Consider the following 21,446-nt stretch of genomic DNA (forward strand, 5'->3'; position numbering starts at 1 on the left):
CCCACACAATTAAGCATGAATTTTTTGTTCACGTTTTTTTTAATTTTTTTTTTACATCCCTAGCATATTTCAGGGGGAAAAAAACCTCAGATTGGAAAAAACTTGGAGTAAATCAGTGGAACGTAGCGCAATCGCAGATTTACTAAAGAGAGAAGTGGCCATCGCTAACGAAAATTCGCCAGAAATCCCATCCGCAGGGAGATGGCCAATTTCCTAACAGACGTAGAGGACAATTCGCTAGTGAAAAAGGCTATCGCTGGCGAATTTTCGCTCAGGCGAACAATCGTTACTCCGCAAATTCACTAAAGTGTGACTTTTACAGAACGTTACCTCTTTCGACCAGTGTTTCCTTCTCCAGCTTAGACCAGGCAAACATGTTTTAGGATGGGCTCATGTCTAGAGCATCAGAGGATCTCTTTTGTCTTTATTTTGCTTCCTTGGACATGTGTAATAATAAGTGGCCACTTCAAGCATTTGCACCAACATCTCTAATAAAGACATATATATGACCTTTACGTACCCGCCCTATTCAATGTACTAATGAAGTTTCTCTAGCCAGAAACGAATACGAAAGTTTGCTATGAAATTCTCGCACAGATGAACTAACGCTAGCGAAACGTCACCAGTGTTTGGCTGCCAAGATGCAACTTCACATTTTAGTGAATTAGCTTAGTGGTAGCGAATTTGCACCTAGAGAAGTTGACGAGAAGTGTGTGTGCAAAAATTCACCCTTTAGTGAACTTGCCCCAATGAGTCTGGGAAAATAAAATAGCTTAAATGTTGAAAATATACTGTACCTCCCACTGACAGTTTTTTCTTCAAGATTTTTTTTGGATTGATAAATCCATATCTTAAAATCCATAAATATTCAAAGTAATATTGAGTTAGAGCTTACGGGAGGCCAGTGCTATGTATGATTTAAGGTCTTGTTGGACACAGTGAACTGGTGGAACTTGGAATAAAATCTGGATGAACACAGCAGAGCAAACACTAGGCAATAATATACATGACTTCCACTTCAAACAAAATATTTGAACATGCTCACAAATGAAATAACTGGTATGACTTGTCCAACGAATAAGTTTCATTTGGTGTTACTGGTTCTTTAAGACTGTTGTTTCCACTGTGTAGGGTTATCAATAGCGTTGAGCCAACTGGCTTCTATCTTCTTTTGGAGCTGAGTCTTCAATCAGAGAAACTGACCTGAATTCTGAACTAATTATCAAATCATTTGACCTACATTATTTTTCATTGTTACTATTCTTGAATGAAGTCATGGAAATAACAGCTGGTGGTGGTCACCATATCAATTATGTTGCTTGTCTGCACCCTATTCATTTCGGCACACATTCTGCAAAGGTGCCTGGAATTTCAAACCCAGATTGTTGGTTACCAATACCTATTGCTATTAATCAGGCACAGTGGGCTTTTTACATATACACAAGATAGTGGAGTGCTTTCCTATGGGCACATGGTGACTATAATTAAGCAGCCTTCGTATGAAATGCACTTCTATAAGATAAATATTCTACACTCAACCTGATTCGTTGGCTTTATTTTTTATTTATTTATTTTTATATTTACTGCTGGACTTCAGGCTAAAGTTCTTTCCATTTGCTTCAGCAGAGACAATATCAGTGGTAACACATTTTCAAGTCAGGATTAGCTTGTGCTATATTACATAGGCTACAAAAATATTAAGATTGCTGTTTCTCTTGAAAAGTCAGCGGTTTTAAAAATACAAATATACAACCCATGTGTTGCCTCTTGCGTCTGAAAATCCTCAGCTGGTGGCGGGACTTCTTCAGACTCTATAAAATGTATAGCGGGGTCGGCATCCTGGCAGGGTCAGTTCTTATTGGCAGTGGCGACTGTACTCTTGGCATGTCGATCCATAACCGGCTACTGACAAGTAGAGTTTCCCGTCCGGGCAAACGCAAATCTCATAAAGTTCCTGAGAGCTGCCGGAATTACGACGCGAGTCAGAAGGAGGAGTCGGCAGGCTTAGCTTGGGCAGTCGCACCGTTTCGGCATCAAGTACCAGCTGGAACACAACAACGACAGAAACGAAGGAGAACAGTTATATGTAGTAAAAAAGTCACCAATAAAATATATCCTGGGCGAAAATGAAAATTTAATATAAGCTTCAGCATACGGAAATAAGAATACAATCAATTAAATATTCTCCATAGTTTCTGAAATAATCAAGTTTATCTTCACTAATCCTCTCTCAGCATCTGTTGAGATCCAATAGAACTTATAGAGGGGCACTTTTCCTAGCAGTATTAGAGTATGTATTAGAGATCACTCATATAACTGATTCCAGTAAAAACAAAATCTAACAAAATAACTGCCTTTGGCACAAATCCTACATGTAGAGAGACATGGGGGCACATTCACCAAGCTTGGGTGAATGAATAGAGGGAAAAAAGCTCGAATTTCGAGTAGTTTTTTGTGCTCCTCGACTATCGAATTGGCGTAAATTCGCCTGAGTAGAATGATTCGAATAGATTGAGCGCAAAAACGATGTGACTATTCGCCCATTCGATAGTCGAAGTACTGTCTCTTTTAAAAATACTTCGACTGCCTCCTTCGCCACCCATAGGCTTGTTTTCTAAGTTTTTGATCGAATAAAAAGGCATTCAAGCGAATGAAAATCCTTCGATCGAATATTCGATCATGCGCCTATTCGCCGGGCGAATATTCGCCCATTCGACTATTCACCAGCACGTAAATCCGCCCGAATTGCCTATTCGATTCTATTCCACAGTCGGATTTCGAGGGATTTAACCCCTCGAAATTCGACCCTTGATACATCTGCCCCATGATGTCTGGTGATTTTAATAGAGTGAGCTCTAATACATCTTCTAGGCAAAAGGAGCCCCCCTATAAGATATATTGGATCTAACTGTCAATGAATATCTGACACCCAATTCTTGCCTGAAGACAGAATGAAGAGAAACAGATGCTGAGAGAGGGAATAGAAGATAAACTTGATTATTTCAGAAACGGTACAGAATTTCTAATTGATTGTATTTAGAAAACTCTTATCTCAGTATGGTGAAGCTTACATTTTAATTTTCATTTCTGCGATAGTTCCCCTTTAATGCTACTTTCATCATATTCCCTAATAGACCAAGCCCCATTATACAAAATAGAAAGTGCATAGAATGGATACATTTCATTCTGCTGGCATAACATTTTGTAAAACAAAAAAAGGTTTTCAAAAAGTACAAACCATTCCATCGCTGCTTTGTAACTTGATGTCCTGTTGAGAAAGAACCTCAATGTTTCCGGCTTGAGCCTTTATGTGAACTCCTTTTGGTGCATCGATGCTCAGAGAGCGAGTAGGTGATTCTAGTCTGGACGGAATAGAAAACATGTTAATATTAAAATTCACATTTAAGACCTTCATTGAACACCTGCTGTAAAACATAAATAGACTTGTGAGGGCACCAAAAGAGCCATAAATAGGCACTCTGATGCATTGAGAAACTCTAGCGGAGCTGTATATGCACAAAAGGGAAGCACATAGCGTATTGCTGTGATTAATTAAAAGTACATGCTCCTCGCACTTCTGTATAGTTGAGCTCAGCACTGCTGGTGAATCAAGGGAACCTATTGATGCTGTGGGTGCCTGGAGCTCTCACCTCCATGAGAAGGCCTTAATAAAAAGACGAGTAATAAAAAGTAGTAATAACAATAAATGTTTAGTCTTACGAAGCATTTGTTTTTTTAGAAGGGGTCAGTGACCCCCATTTCAAAGCTGGAGAGAGTCAGCAGACAAATAATTCAAAAACTATAAAGAAGAAGCAATGGAGGCCAATCAAAAAGTTGCTTAGAATTGGTCATTCTATAACATACTAAAATAAAGGTTAACTCAAAGCTGAACCACCCCTTTAAATGTCAATACAGGTATAGGAAAGTTCAGAGTTCCCATAGGCTACATTTTTATTACAAATAATCCAAATTTTTAACAAATGATTTCTTTTTTCTTTGTAATAATAAAACAGGACCTTGTACTTGATCTCAACTAAGATATAATTAATCCTTATTGGAAGCAAAACCAGCCTACTGGGTTTATTTAATGTTAACACGTTTTTTTAGTAGACTTAAGGTATGAAGATCCATATCACGGATTATGCAGTTATCTGGAAAACCCGTTATCCAGAAAGTTTTGAATTACAGAACAACTGTCTCCCATAGGCTCCATTTTATCCAAATGTTTAAAAAATATTTCCTTTTTCTCTGTAATAATAAAACAGTACCTTGTACTTGATCCCAACTAAGATATAAATTAATCCATATTGGAAGCAAAACCAGCCTATTGAGTTTATTTAATGTTTGCATGATATTTTAAGGTATGAAGATCCAAATTAAGGAAAGATCTGTTATCCAGAAAGCCCCAGGTCCTGAGCATTCTGGATAACAGGTCCCATACCTGTATATTTACCCTTCTGCAAATTTGGCTATTTTGTTTTTAACTTTGGTTTAGTTGAAAAGAATTTCTTTTGTACTGACCTTAAGATATTTACTCACAGGTCTCCCATGCATTTAAAACATTCCTTTTCCCATCAGAACAAATTACATTTTGACTCAATTTTTTTTTTTTTAAAAAAAAAAAAAAGAGGTTCAGTTGCCTGTCCAACACTTTTTCCCTTCAATATATAAATAAATAAATTTTTTTGAAATGTTGCCCAAAGACAGCTCTGCATAATGAATAGGATGCCTGACCAAAGATTTATATGAAAGAATAGGAGGCCTTCTTCAAGTCAAGGCTAAATCCCAAACCACTAAAATATGGACCTGGCATCAATATCTCTCTCATGTATTTCTGCTTGGAAATAAAACAACATTTCAATGAATTATCGTAGCCCTAAATATCCATCTTATCCAAAAGAGGTTACCCAATTCTTCTCCAGAGGAGTTAAAGCAAGCTGCCAATACAGTGTTCTCTGGCAGAGACTCCCATCAGTTTACTGCTCTATAAACCCCTTTCTTGCCGATAGTTAACAGCATTTCTCTCACCACAAAATTATTATTAAACATAAAAATCACCAGCTCCGTTCAGCATCATAATACCCAAAAGTCATGCTATTGGTTATACTCCGTATACAGTGATGTCATTCAGTGATGTCATTCATGTCTCACATGAAGGTCCTTTTTTAATGGCCAAACTGTAAATGATCTCCTTATAAACAGTGTTACATGATTCACTGAAACGTGTGTAAAATAATAGTGTACCCCACTACTGTAAAATTTGAGGATATTAGAAGTCATCTTAAAGTTCCACGATTTGTATAAATACCATGGAATGTCTCGGTGGCTACTATTGTCCTTATATTTTACAATAGACGATAGATTATTCACTATATACAGTAAATGGTGGATTCTGATGTCAGAACGTGTCTTTTATAACTTAAAGACACAGACACAGTGATCAGGGCTGCTCACATTTTCAAGGTCACAGTGTTACAGTCACTGTTACATTTTCTGCATGTCACTTACTTGCTCACTCACTCCCACCCTGTTGCCCCTTTCCCTCTCTATATTCCCTACTCCTCTGCGCTCTCTCACCTTCCACTGCACCAAATACGATGGCACTACTGATGGTAGGCAGGATCGCAGGGAGGGAATGAGAGCAAAACAAATAAACATGAACTGAAGGTACTCGGCAGAAATGGGGAAGGGCAAATGGAGAGACACCAAATGAAAAAAAAGAGGCATAGAGCAGAGGTGAATGGACACCAGGGAAATATCAAAGCAGAACATAATGCAAGGAGATAGTAGTGGAAAAGAGGAAAGGAGACTGTGGGGAACAGAGTGGAGGGTGGAAAAGAGCTTCCTACATATATACATATATATAGTGAATAAACCCCCTATAGTAAAATATAAGGATATTATAAGACACCGAGGAGTTCCATGACCAAATAAAAGTACGTGGCCAAAGGGGTACTTTATTTAGTATAATACACAAGTTTTAGAAGTTTTAGTGAGTCATGTGACAAAAATGACATCACTAAGCTCTGTTTATCACAGATCACATCAATAAGAACCATTTATATAGTAGAGTACCCACCATTTTAAATTATAATGATATTATCAGGCACAGAGGAGTCCCATGACCATATAAAAGCACTAGGCCGAATGTAGGGGATAGTATGCCCTGCCTACATTTAAAAGTGAGAATATCTTTGAGTCTGATGCTACAAACTAATTCAGTCCCTATTATAAGTCCTCTATACCAGGGGTCCCCAACCTTTTTTTACCCAACAGCCACATTCATAATTAAACAGAGTTGTGGAGCAACACAAGCATGAAAAACATTCCAGGGTGGTACCAAATAGGGCTGTTTGGACTGGCAGCCTACCGGAGGGTCTGTTTGGCAGTACACCTGGTTTTTATACAACCAAAACTTGCCTCCAAGCCTGGAATTCAAACATAAGGACCTGCTTTGAGACCACTGGGAGCAACATCCAAGGGGTTGGAGAGCAACATGTTACTCACGAGCCACTGGTCTATACAATCACATTGAGTGGGGTATTTAGTAGCCCAGTAAGAGAGCTAAATACTGTCCTAGAGGGGCATAAAATGAATGTGCGTGAAACCTCTATCCCCACATAACAAGATCCCTCTAAACTACAACCAGTGACTCACAAGCAACAACCCTCTTTGATGTTGCGCAAAGCTCGTTTTTACGTGTAGACATAAAGACACAAGGGTTTTGGAGGTTTCACAAGCAGTATATACATTGTATATTTTTGAAGAAGTGACCCCGGTAGGGTTTTATTTTCCATGGAGCTACCATATCAGCAACCATAGTCTTTATTTGGCAATTTGCATGGTTGTGTGGATCTTCAACACTCTTTACATTTGCATATTATTCAAGGGTCAAGGGGACGCATTTTCTAGGGGATAGGGTATTAAGGGTTGCCTAATTAAGGAACTGGATTAGATACTATACTCTTACCTGCCCCTGCTGCAGATGTTTAGTTCAGGAAAATAAATACAGAATATTGGCATAAGCAAACATTGTTAGTTTGTTCACATTAATGCTATTCCTACAGAAACCCAGGGAGATGAATGCAAAGGAAAACAACTGCCCTAAGTTAGTGAATGGAGGAAAGTATAAATATAATTCTTCTATATAGGGTGATCATAATCTTTCATAATATAGATGTAGAATCCTAATTTGCATATTCAAATTAGGGACGGGAAAGGAACAAGTGGAATTTTTTTTACTTCCTTGTTTTGTGACGAAAAGTCACGTGATTTCCCTTTCCACTCCTACTAAACTGACAATATGTCTAGCCCCATGTCAGATTTCAAAATTGAATATAAAAAAATCTGTTTGCTCTTTTGAAAAATGGATTTCAGTTCAGAATTCTGCTAAAGCAGCACTATTAACTGATGCGTTTTGAAAAAAAACATGTTTTCCCATGACAGTATCCCTTTAAAGGGGTGGTCCACCTTTAAGTTACATTTTAGTATGTTAAAGAATAGCCAAGAATGCTACCTTTTATTACTCTTCTTTCTATTCAGGCCTCTCCTATTCATATTCCAGTCTCTTATTCAAATCAATGCATGGTTGCTAGGGTACTTTGGACCCTAGCAACAAGATGGCTGAATGAAAAGCTAAATAACTTAAAATCACAAATAATAAAAAATGAAAAGAGCAAATTGTATCAGAATATCCCTCTCTGCATCATACTAATAGTTCATTGAAAGGTGAACAACCCATTTAACATAAAGTGGCTCCATGCCTTGTATCCACAAGACTGAATCATATAGCAATTTTGTTTGTTACAGTGAATTAGAACCCTGCGGGGACCTCGGTACACGAGAAAAAGTGAACCTGTCCATTTGCTGAACTTCAGTGTGTTCTTTAGGTTTAAAGCTGGTGCAAATTCATGTAGAGATATCAACAATCAATGCTCTTAGGTTCCACATTTGAGCACTCTGCTCCTGACCCTTTAAAGTTAAAAGGCTGGATATTTCATTGCTCTATAAAAAGCAGCAAGGCATAATGGAAACAAAAGATTGATCCGTAATGTACATCACCGAAAGAACCTCTTGATGTACTTACTTTATATTTCATTTATGCTGCGCTGCTGCTTCAAATAACATGGTATCCTGCCTATAAACTATAACTATATATAATAGAAGATCTATCTAATATCTATCTATCTATCTATCTATCTTAATATCTATCTTAATATTTATCTATCTTAATATCTATCTATCTTAATATCTATCTTAATATCTATCTTAATATCTATCTATCTATCTAATATCTATCGAGCCTACTATCTATCTATCTATCTATCTATCTAATATCTATCGATCCTAATATCTATCTATCTATCTATCTAATATTTATCGATCCTAATATCTATCTATCTAATATCTATCTATCCTAATATCTATCTATCTATCTATCTATCTATCTATCTATCTATCTATCTATCTATCTATCTAATATCTATCTATCTTATATCTATCTATGTAATATCTATCTATCTAATATCTATCTATCTATCTATCTAATATCTATCTAATATCTATCTAATATCTATCTATCCTAATGTCTATCTATCTATCTATCTATCTATCTATCTTTCTATCTAATATCTATCTAATATCTATGTAATATCTATGTAATATCTATCTATCTAATATCTATCTATCTAATATCTATCTATCTAATATCTATCTATCTATCTATCTATCTATCTATCTATCTATCTATCTATCTATCTATCTATCTATCTATTATCTATCTATCAATCATCTATCTATCTATCATCTATCTATCTATCATCTATCTATATATCATGGTGTTGCTGCAGAATAGGTAAACAGTCTGTTTGCTTCTTTTAAAAGTTAGCATTGCCTCCTGTCTCAGGTAAGTGTAGTAGGATAAATTCTAAAATAATGTAAAATAATATATTTAATTCTAAAATAGTTTTAGGGACCCCACAGGCTGTAGCATGTGACTCACTCAGGAGTATTGTAACCAAGTAATTGAATAAGGCCTGTGCTGTTATCGATATCTTGCAGGAGCTTGAGATGGAGAGGATAGTGAGCTGTTTGTAGACCCACTGGCTCACTGCTTGCCACTAGTGATGGGCGAATAAAATGTGCCAGGCATAGATTTGCGAAAAATATGCCTTGTCAAAAAAAAATTGTTGCGCATACCAATTGACGGACGTCAAAATTATTCGGATGCCCTTTGACTTTAATGCATTTGGACAAAATAGTTGCGCATATAAAAATTGCCACTCGCATCAAGTAATTTTGACGTCCATTGACGGGAATTTTTTTGCCGTTTCACTAATTTTTCAGGCAAAAATTCGGGCCAGATTTGCACATCACTACTTTCCACACGGAAGGGCCCCATTGTGACACTTCCTTCCCTCCTGATAGGCTGAACATTACAGAATAGCTAGTTTCAATTATCTTAAATTATTGTAAATTGCAAAAGTGCTCAGAAGAGTTTGTTTGTTTAAAGGGCTTTTACCAAAGCTGGCCATACACCCGAAGATCCACCAAACAAGGGGCAATCTTTGTCTTATATAGCCACCTATTGCAGAGCCAATTCAGTATTGATGTGTGGCTTGTGTAAAGCCAACCCACACCTGACCCACTGCATACCTCCCAATTTCCCGTTTTCTGTGGACAATCCCGATTTTGACAGCTCAGTCCTCAGTCTCGGGTTTGTTACTGAAATATCCCGAGTTTCTCTTTGATCTGCTGCACTGATGCCAGAAAAGATACAAAGTTTCTGAAATGTAATTAAAATAAGAGGCTATTTGAGCAGCCGCACTTCGATACATTTGTAACAATTTCGAGGCCCGTTTAAGGTGAAGTTTCAAGTTCATGTGAATTGTTTTTAATTCGAACATACTCACAATTTCGACTGGGAGGTTAAGAAAAAATTTTTGAATGGCTAATTTTCAAGCGAATGGTTCTGACCCGAAAATTCTAATCGTATTCAATTCATATGAATCGAGTTTTTCTCCCAAAAAAAGCCTTGAATGTCAGGAAGGCTATTAACATCTCAAAATGAATCGAGTTTTTCTCCCAAAAAAAACCTTGAATGTCAGGAAGGCTATTAACATCTCAAAAGGGCTCAACGGACCTCTGTCATTGACTTCTACGTGAACCCAGCAGGTTTTAGGTGTAGAATATTCGAATTAGGACTTTTTCCATGGTCTCGCATTCAAATTTACAAGTAAATATGGGGGATTAACATTTGAATGTGTGAATTTTGACACCGAAAAAAAATTGCCCCTTAAAATAAGCCAAGAAACAATTGTAACAATTTAAGATAAGCAGGTCTCTTGGGGAAACTGCATCTCACAGCTTAAAAGGGCAATTTCAGCTTCATTAACAAAACTGTTAACACATAAAACATGGCCCTAAAACGCCCAAAAATGTGTTCAAACTTTTATAACCTGCCAAATGTAAAATGAGGAGAAAGATTCACATGGAGTCGACTGGATAAATTGTGACACTTTGATATACGTGACTGATCGGAGCACTCATGGGCCAATAAAGCTTTCCATTTAACAGATTAGATACCCCATAAAAGTGTCCCTACTATATTTTCTCATTAAACCTATAAAGAGGAAACCAAGGGAAAAAAAACAAAATAGAATAAGATAAACGGCAATGATGCCTGAAGTCACTAATAAATATTAGGGATGCACCGAATCCACTATTTTGGATTCGGCTGAATCCCTGAATCCATCTTGGAAGATTCGGCCGAATATCGAACCAAATCTGAATCCTAATTTGCATATGCAAATTAGGGGTGGTAAGGGAATAAGTCGAAAAAATTTATTTTGCTTCCTTGTTTTGAAACAAAAAGTCACGTGAAATCCTGCCCTCCCCACAATTTGCATATGCAAATTAGGATTCGGTTCAGCCAGGCACAAGGATTTGACCGAATCTAAATCCTGCTGAAAAAGGCCGAAACTTGGCTGAATCCCGAACCGAATCCTGGATTTGGTGCATCCCTATTAAATATCCATTTAGACAGACTGTACAAGCTGGCAGCGCCACAGAAGAGAGTGAATATAACCTTTATTATTATTATTTTCCTTTAGATAATAGTCAGGATGATCTTTAGCGAGGCAACAAGGTCAGTCTGAGAGAATTGGGGAAATGCTGTTGGACACGCAGCGAGCTGTAAATGAAACAGAATGAAGATGGGAAGGATCTACGTAAGGATACAACAATGCCGTGTTAAGTAAAGAGAGCAAGTGACATGGGTTGTTTTCATTGATATTCTTACTCTGCACTTATGGAATCAGCAGGAACATATATTTCTTTGCTGTGTACGTTTTCTTTATGAATTTATAGTTAAACTGCAGCTGGCAAGTGCTATAACCATGATTACATACATGCCACTGAGCTCTCCCCCCCCCCCAAAAAAAACATATTTAATCTCTGGGGTCTGGAACAAGGGGTATAATGGAACGTATCCAAGGTCATTATAGGCTGATGATACAAGCATGGTCGTATCTACCATAAAATAACCTGTGGGCCTGTGCCTGGGGCGGCAGTTTTAGGGGATACCTATATGTAGGTAATATATAATGTATGTATGTATAATGTATATATTATATTCAGGAAGCTAAGACCATAACCATGGCACAGATTCCGCATAGAAATGGAGCCTGACACCACTACCAACAAAAAATGTAAACCCTTCTAGAGCATTTGTTTTTAGATGGGGTCAGTGACCCCCTATTAGAAAGCTGGAAACAGCCAGAAGAAGAAGGCAAATAACTTATAGTAAAAAAAAACTGTAGTAAATAAATAATGAATACCAATTAAAAAGTTGCTTTGAAATAGTCATTCTACAACATACTAAAAGTTAACTTAAAGGTGAACCACCCCTTTAACATAGTATTTATTTTTACCCTTCTGTGCTCCGCAGTAGACAACACACACCAGAGGGGATAGGGGCAGGTGGTTTATTAAAGTGGACCTGTCACCCAGACACAAAAATCTGTATAGTAAAAGTCCTTTTCAAATTAAACATGAAATCCAATTTCTATTTTTTATTAAAGCATTCATAGCTGTTGTAAGCACATTTAAATATCTCAGCTGTCAATCAAATATTGTCTGCCCCTCCTCTATGCCCTGGGCATAGAGGCGGGGCAGACAATTACTTTCACTTTCCATTCAGCACTTCCTAGATGTCACTGCTCTCCACATATTCCCTTGTTCTCTTCACCATTTAATTGTGTAGCCAGGACATGGGGATGGACATCGGGTCCCCCATTCTGGTGCACAAACAAGATTCTGAGATGATACAAGGCTTTTTTTTAATAACAGTGTCCACAAAATGGCTCCTGCCTGCTTGCTATAATTATGAATTCCCAGACTGAAGGAAACAAGATTCAAATAATTTTTATAGTATAATTAAAGTTCATTTTGCTTGACTAATGTGATAAAATAGGATTTTGAATATTTTTTTTGGGTGACAGGTCCCCTTTAAAGCTAAATGCTAATAAAAGTCAAGCAAACCATATTTGTTACTGTTATTGCCTCTGTATGTAAGTGTGAGTATTAAGTATGGGTGTATGTAACTCCAGGACTCCCTGTACCTAATAATATTAGTTATAAAACAATAATAATTTGCATGTAATTTATTTTTAGCAAATATTTCTCCTGGCCGAGCAGTTCCCTAGAAGGCTAGGAGTCCAGATCAAAGCCAAGCCAAAAACCTTCTCTATTCATTTAATAGAGAATATGAGAGCGTTCTGCATTACTTAAGGCCCATCCAGGTAATATTAGGAATACTTTCTCCTACCAGTTCTCCTCCTCCTACGTCTAAGTTTGGACTAAGTATGAATTATGTGCATAACAATAGCCGCCAGCACTACCAGCACAATAACAACCTGTAACAGTTATTAAGACCTTATAAAAACCATACAGAATGCATTAGCATAGAACAGCAAGTACAGACAGAAGGCAGACGTGAGTAAAATAGAAGCTCCATTTATACAGTACATGATGGGCAGCTTGGAGAGAGAATGATAAGCCGTTTTGAAAGCAGAGAGAGCACATTGACCTCAATTTTGTGATGTGCTGACTCTTTGGGTAATTAAACAAATGATAAAGGTTCTACTGAGAGTAATTGAATTTGTCAGGTCACAGATGCTGTTATTATAAACCATGATGGCATCAATCTTATGTTTGTGTAACACAAGACAGGGACCTTTTTTTCATTTTTGGAAATAGTTTCTTTAAACAAGTTAAAGGCACACTTTGTTTTATTCCATATACCACCATCATATGATAATGCCATTTGTGCCATACTTAAAGGAAAACTACACCCCCAAAATGAACACTTACGCAACAGATAGTTCATATCATATTAAGTGGCATATTAAAGAATCTTACCAAACTGGAATATATATTTAAGTAAATATTGCCCTTTTACATCTCTTGCCTTGAACCACCATTTCGTGATGGTCTGTGTGTTGCCTCAGAGATCACCTGACCAGAAATACTTCAACTCTAACTGTAACAGGAAGAAGTGTGGAAGCAAAAGACAGAACTCTGTCTGTTAATTGGCTCATGTGACCTAACATGTATGATTTGTTGGTATGTTTGTGAGTACAGGGAATCGTATGATCCCAGGGGGCGGTCCTTATTTTTTAAAATGGCAATTTTCTATTTATGATTACCCAATGGCACATACTACTAGAAAAGTATATTATTATGAAAATGGTTTATTTACATGAAGCAGGATTTTACATATGAGCTGTTTTATGCAACATCTTTTTATAGAGACCAACATTGTTTGGGGGGTATAGTTTTTTCTTTAAGTAAACTTTCACTGGTGAAGGTATATTAAATGGACAAATATACTCTGCATGTATTCTGCCTTGTTTGTTAAACTTTTGGAAAGTCAGGACATCTAAGGCAGAGGCGCCCAAAAGTTAGATCAGGATCTACCAGTAGACCTTTACACAGGCAGGGTAGGACAGGCAGAGTATGGCACACACAGGGAGCATAGGGCAGGCAGAGTATGGCACACACAGAGAACATAGGGCAGGCAGAGTATGGCACACACAGAGAACATAGGGCAGGCAGAGTATGGCACACACAGGGAGCATGGGGCAGGCAGAGTATGGCACACACAGAGAGCATGGGGCAGGCAGAGTATGGCACACACAGGGAGCATAGGGCAGGCAGAGTATGGCACACACAGGGAGCATAGGGCAGGCAGAGTATGGCACACACAGAGAGCATAGGGCAAGCAGAGTATGGCACACACAGGGAGCATAGGGCAGGCAGAGTATGGCACACACAGGGAGCATAGGGCAGGCAGAGTATGGCACACACAGAGAGCATAGGGCAGGCAGAGTATGGCACACACAGGGAGCATAGGGCAGGCAGAGTATGGCACACACAGGGAGCATAGGGCAGGCAGAGTATGGCACACACAGGGAGCATAGGGCAGGCAGAGTATGGCAAACACAGGGAGCATAGGGCAGGCAGAGTATGGCACACACAGAGAGCATAGGGCAGGCAGAGTATGGCACACAAAGGCTGCATAGGACAGGAACACAGGCAGAGTAATCTCAGTACTTACAAATATTTAATGCAGACAGACTTTCATGTGGGGGCCACACAAGGGAAGCCACTGGCCTGATGCGGCACACAGGCTGCAGTTGGGCAGCACTACTATAAATCTATTGGTTACATATTCTTTCTGAGGATATAGTTTTGCTTTAACAATGGCCCATTTGCTCCATCTGCATTAAGAAAAAGGTAGGGCAATGCTGTAAGTAGGTCTCTAGTCATTACCTCAGTTGCTTAGAAGAATCAGCTCTGACCAACGGTGTTTCCACTGAGTGTTCAAATAAAGCCCCTTGAGGTCCTGTAAAAAGGAAGAAGAAAACAATGAATTATATTTCCTGGAAGACTGTAAATAAACATGTAACACGATTTTGGGCTATATTAGACCAATAAAGGTTAATGACCATATCGAAATTGAGCAGGCACTCAAGTGCAAATCATCCACACAGACCTAGTAAAAATATTTTTGATTTATTCAGTTCTTATGGCACAGCCTTACGCGTTTCAAATCTCTAAGGACCCTTAGTCAAAGGTTAATGACCAGCTAATCGGTAGAGGAAGGGTTACTCTTGACTCTTAACACACAAGGCAGGGCCTTTGCTATGTGGAAGGTAGGAAGGAAAGGTGTAATTGAACTACAACTCACATAGGCTACTGTGCAAAAAATAAAAACAAAGGACGCCAGAACGTTCTTTCAGAAAACAAACAAAAAAACTTTTATTGTCCAAGAAAATAGACCCACAGCATTTATACCCACAGAGGCAATGGCAGACAAGGTGTTAAAATGCCAGGAAAGAGAGAGCAAAATGTGGCACCATGTGGAAGCAGTTTGGATAATTGAAGGTGCACCTGTAGGATCGAATGCCCAGGCGTGGTCTGGATCCCATACAGTGGAATAATCAGGGAGAATAAATCTAAGCCTAAATCAATATCCAGCTGCAGTCCCTTCACTTTAGGCAAACTCAGAGCCTAGGGGAGAGCTACTCCCTACTACTATCCTGGTTTGAGCACAGGCTGCTCATGCTAATTAATTTCTCTACTTTACTGTCCTAGACAGTGCTATTAAAGCTTTGACTTGTCCCTGGCTTAGCCTCCTTCATGGGGTCCCTGCTCCCCAACTTTCACTAGAGGTGCAGGTCCCTCTAGGGCAGAACAGCTTTACCGGGGCCTTGTTGAACCCAGGCTGCCTGGAATGGATCCAGTTGGATCAGCAACCAGAAGCCAAAGAGAAAGAGCCGCCCCTAACCAGACACTGTGTTACAGTGTAGCAGAAAGTGGCCATAGGCCAGTAACCCAATAACAGAACTATGTAAATGAAGTAACTAGCTACATGGGCATCTGCCCAGCAACTAGGGAGATTAGGAAGTGTAGGGATTTAAAGCCATAGGGACTTAATAAACCTCTTTGTCCCTACAAACATATACAGGTATGGGGTTATCTAGAATGCACAGGACCTGGGTTTTTTTTGTGGATCTCTCTGCCTTGAGACAACAAAAAATAAATTTAAAAATAGAAAACAAATGACCCCCATCTGCAGAAATGCACTCACCTTGGGTAACAGTGGGTTCAGATGAACACGCCCCAGACCTTCAGCTAAGAGGAGTAATCACACCACCATGTAGAGTAAAGGCTGGCACAATCCAGACCTCAGTTTGCAATACAAAGTATTACGTCTTATTTGTGTAAAAAGTTTAACGTGTTTTGTGCTCCTCCTGGTTCCTTAATTATAGGTTAATTATAGGTTAAAAAAAACAAAAGTCCATAACACACACTATTTAAGGGAAACATGGCCAATCACAATGAGTCTAACAAAACATCCAATCACATTACACAAAACTAAGGGGGTTATTTATTAAAGTCTGAATTTAAAAAACTCTAGTTTTTTTTAACTAGAAAGCTAAGCTTGAATTTTTCGAGATTTATTATACCCCGAGGCTACAAAAAGTCTGAATCTGAAAAAACTCCATCTTCAACCTGTCGAGGTCCTGTAGAATTCCGTGGCAGAGGTCCTATTTGAAATTTGAAGATATTATTGACTGCGCTGGGTTTCGAACGATAATCGACCATTTCAGGCTTTTCTACCTATTTCAGGGAAAATTCTGACTTTTCGGGTGTCAAAGCAGCATTTTTTGGATTGAGGCCCAGTTTGTGCCAGTCTTTACTTTACATGGCTGTGTATTTAATCATTTAAACATTAAATAAACCCAATAGGCTTGTTATGCCTCCAATTAATAGCTGGGATCAAGTACAAGGTTCTGTTTTATTATTAAAAAAAGAAAAAAGAAATCATTTTTAAAAAATGTGATTAAAATAGGGTAGATACACTATGGGAGATGAGCCTTCTGGATATCATGTTTCTGGATAACGAATCCCATACTTGTAATAATTTCTAAGTGTTAGTTAACACATACAAATAAAACGTATATAATAAACTTCTGAAGAATAACAACACTTACTTTAGACTCTTTATACAATAAATAGAAAATGAAATAAAAAATGGGTAATGTTGCTTTGTGCCCATCATAGTTTACATTTGACTGTTTTTATAACTATATTTTCCTCTAGAAGCTTGGCATTATTTTCATGTCTTGATTTGCATGGCATTTACTGTAATGCATATTTAATGTTCCTAAAAATGCTTAATCTGTCAATATTAAAAGCCATTTACAAACGGTGAGCGTTCGACTACAGGAAATTTAGCTCGGCCACCAATAACACTACACTGGGGTGGCTTTAATCACAGGAAATACTCTTTGTGAAGCAAATATACGATTATTATGGTAATAGCCCAATAATTAAATTTTAAATGCAGATCAGATCAGCAGAGGGAGGAAATCTTAGAGGCTAATTACATTTCACTCCCATTGAGCTGCTCTACATCAGTGGAAAATCCAACTGATTTGGAATTGATATGTAATTATCAAAAGAATAAAGAAGCAGAGACCATATGTGATCTAAGAGGAATAAGGTTAATAAAAGATACATCTATTAATGAGAACTTACGCAGAATTGGCAATAGGGAAAAGGGGCCTGAAGGCAGTGACGTAAGGCTGGGGATTTTCTGGGTGACCATTGACAAGGCCATTGTGCAACAGCAGCTATAGAATGGAGACATACTGATTGGAAAACTCTTCATATAAGTGTTAGCACATTTTAGAGACTTGCAGCCTTTGTCTAGGTGCTGGCAGAATTTTTGTTTTTGCTGCCCATGGCAAGTGGGATGTCAAAGTGACTTAGTGACCATCATAAGGCCGTATTTATTGACAGGCACTCGAGGGTCTGTGCCTAGAGCGGCAGACGCGGGAGACTTTCCCCATAAATAGTGATGAGCAAAATATTTCAACGAGTTTCACCGCAAAAATGACGGCCATAGACTCCAATTGGTGAAATAAATTGTTGTGCGATAAAAAAAATTTGGTTTGCCACATCGTGCGATGCCCATAGACTTCAATGCATTTTTGTGATTTTTTGCAGAAATTTTGGCGAAGCGAAACAGGTCAGATTTGCCCATTACTACCCATAAATCCAGCAGCAGAGGGGCATAGGGACTGCTGTGCACCGAATGTGACATATGCCAGGAGTGATGTGTGGCCCAACACTGGGGAGGTGCTGCTAGGTCTGAAGCCTAAGGAGCACCAGACCTAAATACATCACTGATCCTCATAGCAACATATTGGCTGAAACCAGCAACTCAACCTGCAATTGGAATCATACTGACACACTCTACAAATTTGCCAAGTAGGTAGGGTAGCCAAGTTTTCTGCAAAAAAAGAAATGAATGGTTTTTCTATCTCCTTAATTTGCGTTCTTTGCATATAACATTGGCATGAAGGATCTTCTAAACAAGTTGGAAACCTTACATCTGGCCATTTGCTACTGGTGACTTCCTTGTACTCAAATGGTACCAGTGTGACATAGTATCTACTATAGGCAGAGAGTTCAAATCTGAATAGGCAGCAGCTGTGGGCAAAGACAGGTGAATAGGTCTCAGCAGTTCTCATTCAGAGGACCTCTGATATCACAAACACCTTTGAGCCATGGATTTCAGTCCACTCAAGTGATACAATCCTGCACTTTTCTCATATGCTGTGTATATGTTTTTATTATAAAATAAGAGCGGCCTAACCTCAATCCTGGAAAATGATTTATCACCATTTTCCATTACCTATAGATTGTTTTTTTAATAGAAATATGACTGATTTGTTACTCCGTACTAGTGAATCTAAAAGTTAAGATGAGTTATATGAGGCTCATTTAAAATTGACAAATGTTCTTGAGTTCCTCAAGTTTCATGTTTTAAGAAACCCTATGCATCAATGCCTTTCAAATCTGTAGCCAACCGGCCTTGTCCTAGAGACTCCCCAATCCCTACTCTGACCCAGTGCCAAAGTTTGGGAATCTATACTCTAGGGCTAGAGTTTGATTTGTTGACAATTCTTATGTGGACCCAAGATGGGAGTCTAGCTAGTCCCTATAACCTGTCTCTGGTTCCCTGACTAGGCCAAGATGCCCCTGGGAACCTAATCCCTTCTATTCTACTCAGTGGAGCCCAGAGCTGCTCAATATAGGTAGCCCTATATATAGCTGACGCTCTCAGAGAGACTATAACAGGATCAAGCTACCCTTAATTATTCCTATGCTCACATGGGGTTCCTCTCCTTCCTCTTTTCCCTTCGGGAGCTGCTGGCAAAAAGTCCCTATAGCCGCATGACTTCCCCTTTTATATTAAAGCCTATTGGCTAAATCAGGGATATCTGGGGGTCATGCTGTGACCCAGGAAGAGGGGGATTACTCCCTTCCATAGGCTACGGGTCCCCTTTGTGACCAATATTAGGGGATTGCAATATAAGTGGAGGATGCATATATCAGTCCCCTACAAACATATCACAGAATATTTAAAATAAGCCTGTATTTATAAGATATGAATATCTTTCAGGATAATAAGGCAGGACTCCCTCTACAAAGAGGAGGGCAGAATAACCCATTAAATAGATCCTTATAATTCACAAGAAACATGATTAAATTATAAAATGTACTTCTACTTGGTGTTTAGTGATGTCATCTGTTTTATCCACTGCTTAGTGATGTCACTTGTGTCACAACTCACTGTAATGCTAGTATTAGAACAAATGTACACCCTACATTAAATATGAGGATATGAAAAGTCAACTAATGAGTTCCAGGCAAGAGAAGTATCAAGGGAGGCCAGGAAGGACCAGGGGTTGGACAACAGAGAAAGGGGGTGTGTTTGGTTCAGAAGGAGCAGGGTTTTATGATGCAAGTGCAAACATTGAGGGGTCCATAAATCAGGTAAAGTATATAGAAGAATATCTATTATAAGCAAGAAACAAACCTGTCACTCTTAGTTTATCTGTTCCCACCAACACCTCATGTTCATCAACAGAAAACAGCATCTTGCCGTTGGCCGAGTTGATCTGAAACTGCTGTCCATGGGTCTCTATTGCGTTAGGACCTAGAAAGAGAAGCGACAGACAGTGGATATTAATTTGGGTTCAGGCATGAGCCCCGAGAGGACAAGTAAAGGATTTCATAATAAGAGATTCCCAGTTCCAATGTATTAAATATCAATTTAAAATAGATAACAACCCTGTCGGATACTCATAAACATTGAAATAACTATTAACACCAAAACTCCACATGAATATTAATGTCTTAATAAAGTGAAGCACATGTGCAGCTTCTACTCTCTGCTTCATACTATTTCTGCCATATGAATCCCCCCTTTCTCCGCAATGCTGCCATCATAAGGTTATAACCTGATATATTACCTGAGGGCTATGTCATTAAGAAATCCATTTTAAAGCAGTGGAATAAAATATTTTACATTTCATACACATAGGTATTGTGTATTGCTTTGATATTAATATTCACTCCAAATTCCTTATGGTGCAGTATGATTTGTCTCCATTTAAACATACGGCTCACTCTTCCACCAGGGTGCGATTGTATGTGTATAATATAAATGTCTTTCAGTTTCAGAATATATTAAAATGGCTGTAGGTTCAGCTATACCATCTTGTTCTTTTACATATGCTCCTCCCATACAGTATATCCCCAATCCACACTCCCTTCCCAGAGACTATTCCCACTGTTACTATAGGCACCATCTCTCCCTACTATACCTGCTATCCCACAGTCACACTCCCTTCCCAGAGACTATTATCCCACTGTTACTATAGGCACCATCTCTCCCTACTATACCTGCTATCCCACAGTCACACTCCCTTCCCAGAGACTATTATCCCACTGTTACTATAGGCACCATCTCTCCCTACTAAACCTGCTATCTCACAGTCACACTCCCTTCCCAGAGACTATTATCCACTGTTACTATAGGCACCATCTCTCCCTACTATACCTGCTATCCCACAGTCACACTCCTTTCCCAGAGACTTTTATCCCACTGTTACTATAGGCACCATCTCTCCCTACTATACCTGCTATCCCACAGTCACACTCCCTTCCCAGAGACTTTTATCCCACTGTTACTATAGACACCATCTCTCCCTATTATACCTGCTATCCCACAGTCACACTCCCTTCCCAGAGACTATTATCCCACTGTTACTATAGGCACCATCTCTCCCTACTATACCTGCTATCCCACAGTCACACTCCCTTCCCAGAGACTATTATCCACTGTTACTATAGACACAATCTCTCCCTACTATACCTGCTATCCCACAGTCACACTCCCTTCCCAGAGACTATTATCCCACTGTTACTATAGGCGCCATCTCTCCCTACTATACCTGCTATCCCACAGCCACAGTCCCTTCCCAGAGACTATTATCCCACTGTTACTATAGACACCATCTCTC

The 21,446-nt window shown here is 38.8% G+C and overlaps 1 protein-coding gene across 5 annotated transcripts in view; it reads right to left on the reverse strand.

The window, feature by feature from the left end:
• Positions 1 to 521: 521 nt before the first annotated feature.
• Positions 522 to 21,446, reverse strand: part of sgcg.S (sarcoglycan gamma S homeolog) — a 129,581-nt gene continuing 108,656 nt past the window's right edge. For all 5 annotated transcript variants that reach the window (XM_018250284.2, XM_018250283.2, XM_041584518.1 and 2 more), the window contains exons 5-8: positions 19,958 to 20,077; positions 14,833 to 14,905; positions 3,239 to 3,362; positions 522 to 2,044 (exon numbers count right to left, since the gene is read on the reverse strand). In XM_018250284.2, the coding sequence (XP_018105773.1) occupies positions 1,856 to 2,044; positions 3,239 to 3,362; positions 14,833 to 14,905; positions 19,958 to 20,077 (506 nt within the window). In that variant the 3' untranslated portion in view covers positions 522 to 1,855. The remainder of the gene's footprint in view (positions 2,045 to 3,238; positions 3,363 to 14,832; positions 14,906 to 19,957; positions 20,078 to 21,446) is intronic.

This window comes from Xenopus laevis, chromosome 2S, assembly GCF_017654675.1.
Source record: "Xenopus laevis strain J_2021 chromosome 2S, Xenopus_laevis_v10.1, whole genome shotgun sequence".
NCBI classification, from domain to species: Eukaryota; Metazoa; Chordata; class Amphibia; order Anura; family Pipidae; genus Xenopus; species Xenopus laevis.